General features: G+C 32.4%; 1 protein-coding gene across 11 annotated transcripts; it reads left to right on the top strand.

Moving 5' to 3' along the window:
• Positions 1 to 1,980: 1,980 nt before the first annotated feature.
• On the top strand, positions 1,981 to 6,916 carry LOC121204822 (U11/U12 small nuclear ribonucleoprotein 25 kDa protein). Of its 11 annotated transcripts, none has more exons than XM_041075461.1 (7): positions 1,993 to 3,072; positions 4,071 to 4,136; positions 4,816 to 4,905; positions 5,489 to 5,776; positions 5,906 to 6,011; positions 6,207 to 6,306; positions 6,650 to 6,916. In XM_041075461.1, the coding sequence occupies exons 4-7, from the start codon at positions 5,557 to 5,559 to the stop codon at positions 6,743 to 6,745; spliced, it is 522 nt and encodes a 173-aa protein (XP_040931395.1). In that variant the 5' UTR covers positions 1,993 to 3,072; positions 4,071 to 4,136; positions 4,816 to 4,905; positions 5,489 to 5,556; the 3' UTR covers positions 6,746 to 6,916. The 11 variants fall into 11 exon arrangements, with proteins under 11 accessions (XP_040931393.1, XP_040931395.1, XP_040931396.1 ...); XM_041075460.1 differs by lacking the exon at positions 4,816 to 4,905 and having other exon boundaries at positions 2,041 to 2,263; positions 2,848 to 3,072; XM_041075457.1 differs by having other exon boundaries at positions 2,058 to 2,263; positions 2,848 to 3,072; positions 5,489 to 6,011.
• The last annotated feature ends 112 nt before the right edge of the window (positions 6,917 to 7,028 follow it).

Here is a 7,028-nt window from a genome sequence, read left to right as displayed (position 1 = left end):
TTTGGGTTTCATGATCATATACGGTGGAGATTGTCATGATTCGTGTATGAATATATGTTTTCTTTTTCATACTGCTAGGTGCTTGCATTAGTCAGTAAGTATTGGGTATATTTTCTTTAAAATAGTTGGTATTGTCCTAGTTCTGTTGGGTATGATTTGCAAATGGATTTTGATTGGAAGTTTTAGGTAGAACCATGGTATCTCTGTATGTCAGCTGCATGGGAAGTTTTGTGTGATTATTGATATATGCATGTGGTGAAAATACTTTGATTTTGGTTAAAGATAGAATTATATTTATCTGTGTTATTTAGTCTTATATGAAGGGAAATTGAGTTGTAATCTTTTAAGTGAATAGGCTACTCCGGGTATATCTCACTTCTATGCTGTCTCGGTTCACTAGTATTAGTGCCTGGTTTGGTAGTTTTAGTGTCTGGTTTAGCTTTTTTTCTTATTTGGACCGGGCCACTTCTTGTACTTATTCTTGGCAGCGATATCCCATTTGAGGGATATCCTAGGGTTGGATATCCCGATTTTGGGCTACACCAATTTGTTGCTATCCCGGCTTGGATCTATCCCGGTTTGGGGTTTTTAAAAAAATTATATATAAAAAATTTAATATGCACGGGTTGAGGTTTTTCAAAATTTTAGTTTTTGGGTTGAGCCCGTCTCAACCTTAGCTTTTAAGTTCACTCAATTTTCAAAAAATTCTCCCATGATTATTAATGCATTAAATTTTGTTGTTTATTCATTCAAACTAGGATAGCTATTTGAGTATCTTATTTATCTTATTATTCTGGGAGGGAGAGCAAATGTGATGAGGAATATCTCCATGAATTGGACTACTTGTCACTCTTATTCTAGGTAGGGATATCCTATTCAGAGATATCTCAGTTTGGGAATATCCCATAAATGGATATCTTGGCTTGGTTATAGCCTATTCGAAGGATATCTCGATGTTGGTTTTAGGGTTTTTTTTTTTGAAGAAAAGTATTGGGTTGTTATTAAAATGCAAAAACAAATAAAACCATCAGGACTTAAGTAAAATAAAACTTTGGAAAAAGAGGCTTAATTTTATCTGGGTCTAAGCACATTATATAGTAATATTTAAAAAGGATTGTATCTTCAATTTATAAAAATTAAATATAACTTTTTTAAAGGTCAAATCTTGTTATGCTATTTTCAAGATAAAAAGGTAGTAGGGGGAGTTTCCTTAATAATTTTTTTGATCAAATTCATTAACAAAAAATAATAATAATAGTGTGTCTACTGTACTTTGAATTTCTATTTTATTGTTTTTATTTATGCAGAAAGAATTAATATGGTAACTATTTTTATTTTGATGGTTAAGAGTCAGTTTTTTGCAAGAAAAAGTTATTGAATTAGCTCTAATTTTATTTAATTAATAAATATATTATTTATTTATTTTTATAAATTTTATATTATATAAAAAATAGATTTCAAAGTTGAAAGGTTAAGTTTACTTTAAGAAAAATATTATCTATTTATCAAGTTTAATTCAATTTAATATGTAGGTAACTCTAATTATTAATTAAATAATGTAATTCAATTTAAAATTTATAAGTAGTAAATTTAAATCACTTTGTTTTTAAGTAGATAATTATATTTATTTATTTTTATAGTTCAAAATTTTAAGTTATATTCTCTTTTATATTTTTAAATATATATTTTATTAAATTTTTTAATAATAAAATTATTTATGAATTATTAGAAAAATTTAAAGTATGTAAATTAAAAATATATGAGTAATAATAAAATTTACATTTTTTAGTTTGAAATGCCTAAGAATCGTACTTAATTTTATTGAAGTAATAGGAAAACTCTACTTAATCCTAATTAGTTTTAAAATATATTAAAAAAATTGATATTAAATAAATCCTTTAATTCTATAAATATTAAAAATGTAAAATATATGCATATATTTATCCAGATAAATATTTAAATCCTATTTCGCTTTTTTTTTCTAACATTTCTTTTTTGTTTTTCTTTAATTTCCCCTAAAAGATATTAGTGATTTAAAGAAAGTTTTAATTACCATAAATGTTACCGTTGTTATCAGTCCAATTTTATATCTCTCTTCATTCCATAGCTCCCTAGCCGATTCTTTTCCCCCCTTCGTCTTTCTCCTCTCTGTCTCTTTTCAATTTTTTCTTATTCTTTTTTAGATTTGGTTAAAGGCAGGCCAGAAAAACACTCCCACCCGCTTCTCTGCCGTTTCACCGCATACCAACGCCAACTGAAGATGGTGACGGAGAACCAGAACTCTTTAGAAAAAGATTTTTGAAATCTCGCTATTAACCCTTTTCACAACTTTCTTTCCCTTCCCATTTGTTCCTTAATAATAATTATTGTTTTTGTAGTAGTTTGCATTAGTTTTTTTTTGATATGTTCTGTTGTTGGGTATTTTTTTTGATTTGGAGCCCTAAAATAAATTGAATAACCATGCACTATGATACTTATTTCCTTCAAAGCATGAACTGCAGATTTTTATTTTACTTATTTGATCTGTAAAATATATGAAATCCTTTTCTTCATCGTAGAGTCATTTCAGTTATGAATCTTTAGTTCACCTTTGTCTTTAGGGTTTTAGGGTTTATTGGTTTGAGTGTAAGCCGCTTCCTCTAATGTTACTGTGGGATAGTTTGCTTATGTTGTGAATGCTGTGATTACAAGAGTGTCTTTTTGCATATGATTTCCATGACTGCAGTGATTATATTTTGGACTTAGAGTGTTACATACGGTGAATTACTAGATGCTTATCTCTAACATTACATTTGTAAATGTTATTGTTATATTCTGGTGTTAATCGAAGTGTTTTCTGCCATACAGGTTGCTAGATTATTCAATGAAGCTGCTCAGATGTCTCCTGAGGATGTTGATGTACACATTGTCCTTGGTGTTCTGTATAATTTGTCGAGTGAAAATGATAAGGCCATTGCATCTTTCAAAACTGCTTTGAAACTTAAACCTAATGATTATTCTCTTTGGAACAAGCTTGGTGTAACACAAGCCAACAGTGTGCAGAGTGCTGATGCAATATTAGCTTATCAACAGGTTGCCTCTTCATGATTCCCCCTTGAATAGTGGTGGCCTATCTGTATACCACCTGATATGTTGATTTCATAATTACTTTTTTTATAATTAAAAATTTATTTTCCCTCTCCTAAAATTTTGGGGTTTTCTTTACTAAGTTGGAGTACCTGTAACGTGTGAAATTCAAAATATATGAGTACAAGGATTTTACTAAGGATCACAAATTGTATGGTGTGTTTCTCACTATTTTGCATGTTAGGCCAGAATAAAAAAAAATGAATTATGAAGGTGTTGACAATGTTGGCAAGGGTGCTATAACTACCTGAACCATTTGAGGTGCAAGATGTAAAAAAGGCACTTTTTTGAGTAAATTAAGGTGAATATGTAAATTTTTGCTTCTTGAATCAGGGGGGCTTTTTTGCTTCTATACAAAAAAGTGTGCCTAGGACTTGGCTTGTGCTTAATCAATTGAAAGGATGGTATAAAGAAATGCAAAACATGTGATAACCCAACATGTCAATCTTCTTTGTGCCAAACTCATATGGGTTGCATCATCTTTTCCTCTATTTCTCTTCTTTCTTATCTTTCAATGGTAAAGTGATGCATTGGTGTGTTATACAGCTCTCTTATAGGGTTGAATTATTTACTTGCTCCATCTTTGTAACCTTAGGCTGCTAAAAAGATTCTCCAAATAACATCTTGCACCTAGTTGGACCTTAGAAGACAAACTAGCTCTTCTATTAAGCTCCATGTAATTAGTTATTTGATTTCTTGGAGCTATTGGTTAATTTAGATTATTTGATTACGCACTTCCTCAATTTACATATACCCTTGATCATATCTTTCAAAATTCCTGTTTTTAATGCATTCAGATCTTGCATATGCAGTTTGATTTGTTTAGCCTCTGTTATTGAGATTGTCCATTTAAAACTATTTGATGATAAACTTCCCTTTGCCTGTGGTGGCCATATTTTCAGCACTATTGAATTTAGTCTTTTGGTCTATATCTGGATCTTTAGGCACTAGATTTGAAGCCAAACTATGTGCGTGCTTGGGCAAACATGGGTATCAGTTACGCCAACAAGGTTTGTTATATCCTGCACTGTTCTGTCATTGTGTTGACATTCATGAAAAGGGAACTGCATTTCTTACTTTATGTCTTCATTTCCTTTTGCATATTTCTGAGATGGTATGTGATCAGGAATTAAATCACATACCCTAAACCCTAAACCCTAAACCTTAAATGGGGTGGTATGGATAGAAGCGATAGATTTGAGGATTCAAATTTCGAATAATGGGAGGTAAGACGCCGGAAGGTGTTGATGGCGTGGAAGTGTCTAGGGTTTCTTACGAAAGGACAAGAAAGGAAGGGAAAGAGAATAAAGAAAACAAAAGAGAGGATTAACAGAGATCAAAGAATGGAAAAACAACAGAAAATAAAAGGGGAAATAAAAAAGGAAAATAAATTTAAAGAGGTAGATGAATAGGTGAAGAAATGAGGAAGCTATGAATGGAAGAGAGAGAATTTTCTAAATCCCATATGACAACGGTAACATTTATGGTAATTAATACCTTCTTTAAATTACTTTTTTTTTTGAGAAATTAAAGACAAAGAAGGTATAGAGAATTAGGAAAAAAAAAGTGGGGAATTGGGATATTCCTAGAATGTGATATACCCAGGCCGGGATATACCACTATGGGTTAACGATGAACTGAGATATCCCTGGGTTTAGGGTTTGCCTTACATAGTTTCCTTCATTTCAGCTCTCAAGCCCACAGCTGCATACTTTAAAATGGCTGTCGTCAGTGAATAACTTTTGTCGCATATAAATGGTTTGAAGAAATTCCCGTTAGGTAATGGAACATCTCCTTTTTTATGCACAAGGTTCATCCTACAAACGAACGATAATACTAAGAAAATGGATTGCATATTCTCATCCATCACCATATATCCTTTCATAACTTAGAGAGGAAAACTACAACAGAGCATTTGTGTTACTAACCTGGCGCATCCCAACACAAGTATTATGTCGTGTTTATTTTAGAGGATGATACTGATTTTGTTTGGATTTGGTTCTATTTTTTATTTCTTAAAATTTCTTTATTACTTTAAATATAACTTTCCTAATAAATTAGAATATTCTGATGTCATATTTTTATTTTCCATATTAGAATAAGAAAGTATTATGTCGTGTTTATTTTAGAGGATGATACTGATTTTGTTGGGATTTGGTTCTATTTTTTATTTCTTAAAATTTCTTTATTACTTTAAATATAACTTTCCTAATAAATTAGAATATTCTGATGTCATATTTTTATTTTCCATATTAGAATAAGAAAGTAGGGTTTTGCAATACTATTCAAATAAAAGCTCTTACTCTTGGGTTGGGCAATCCTCATTAATCAAAGTATTTGACTTAGAATTTCCAAAATCCAGTGAAGCATATCGGCAACCAGTACCCTTTCCGCTTGGTTTTGGGCGATTAGCATCAGCATAGTGTACGAATGGAGTCAGGGGCGAAGGAGGAAGGGAAAGTGCTGGGATATAACAGCAAATACGTGAAGAAAGTGGCGTTACTTTCAACACTGGCTGCACTCCTTGACGATCCAATTCTCGCCGATGTCCCTAAGGAACCCAGTTTGTCCAATGTCGATATCCTAATCAACCTTGAACTGGGGAGTGCCATGTGTATCTCTATCTTCAAATTAGATGGAACCTTCTTCGGTACGCTTCATATGCTCTCTCTCTCGCGCACACAGACACACAGAGCTAGGCAGGCCTTCAGCCACATAGAATTTGTGTTTGAAACTAAAGTCAGTACTTGTTTGGATTGGCTTTCCTTGGAATTTGAAGATGTTGCAGTGATGAATTCAGCCACGGTGAAAGACTTGAAGCTCGCAATCGAGAAGAAAGTGATTGAGTTAGAGCAATCCAAGATGGGGCATCGACACATTTCATGGTTTATCATCTTGTTTTTGCTCTTAAACTACCCTCACTTTTTTTTTTGGCCAGAACCACCCTCACATTAATTGGTGGCATTTTGATGTATTAGAGAAAAAAAAAATAATTCAGAGCAATTACGTTTACTATAAAGTTCTGTTTTTGAGGATTATTATTTTTTTCCTTTTAATGTTTACTTTGTTTGTGGTTATAGGAGGCACGTTTGGGCTAATTTCTGCCTAGCACACCACAATGAGAAGCTCTTTAATGATGGCGCTGCACTTCAGGATTTTGGTGTTCGAAATAATTCTCAGGTGTTGTATATGGCCCCTTCACTTTTCTGGAATTTATTATTATTATTTTTTTTTATGATCAGTCTTTGCTCGTTTCCTGCTTATGATCTCACCTTGGAGCCTTAACATCCATTGACCTTGCGAATATCAACTTAAACAAGCTTCATATGCTAATGAATTATGGGAATCCATCATCCCACATAGGCTTTTATAAATATTGTTAAGAGGAATCCCAACTTAAAATTGATCTAGAAATTTGGCCCTCATTTACGATTACTGGGTCTATAATGTCTAGCAGCTGGCAGCATGTAAATTATAAACATGAAGAATTCCTCCTCCTGAGATGTTATGATGTGTATTGCAGGTACATTTTTTACCTTATGTTGTCTCAAAAGGTTCTGGGAGACATTCTAAGAGGAGAAAACACCGTTTCTTCCTTGGCCTGAACAAGCATTCATGATGACATGCCATCATTTGGGCATCCCTGTTTTCTGATCCAACTCATTCCACAAATTCACAATGTTCCATAGCAAAGTAAATGTGGTACAAGTACATTGGTTTCTAGTTGATATTTTAAATAAATTTTAAAGCTCTTGTAATACTAAATTTTTAATAAATTAGCTTTATCATATCTCGCATTCTCGTATTCTAGTTGACATTGATTTCTTCAGAAGCTGATAGTGTTAGCGTTTCTTTTCTGACAATTTATTTGTTTTTCACTGTTTCTCGATGCCATGTTCAAT

Source organism: Gossypium hirsutum, chromosome A08 (genome assembly GCF_007990345.1).
Source record: "Gossypium hirsutum isolate 1008001.06 chromosome A08, Gossypium_hirsutum_v2.1, whole genome shotgun sequence".
In the NCBI taxonomy this organism is placed as follows: Eukaryota; Viridiplantae; Streptophyta; class Magnoliopsida; order Malvales; family Malvaceae; genus Gossypium; species Gossypium hirsutum.
The sequence above is the reverse complement of the archived record's forward strand: the minus strand, read 5'-3'. Positions and strand labels throughout refer to the sequence as shown.

What these genes read in the sequence shown, in the direction of transcription:
- LOC121204822 (XM_041075456.1), top strand. Translation starts at nt 5,557, where the DNA reads ATGGAGTCAGGGGCGAAGGAGGAAGGGAAAGTGCTGGGATATAACAGC. An exon ending in GGGCATCGACACATTTCATG is followed by an intron (nt 6,012 to 6,206) that starts GTTTATCATCTT and finishes TTGTGGTTATAG; the next exon opens with GAGGCACGTTTGGGCTAATT. An exon ending in GTGTTCGAAATAATTCTCAG is followed by an intron (nt 6,307 to 6,649) that starts GTGTTGTATATG and finishes TGTGTATTGCAG; the next exon opens with GTACATTTTTTACCTTATGT.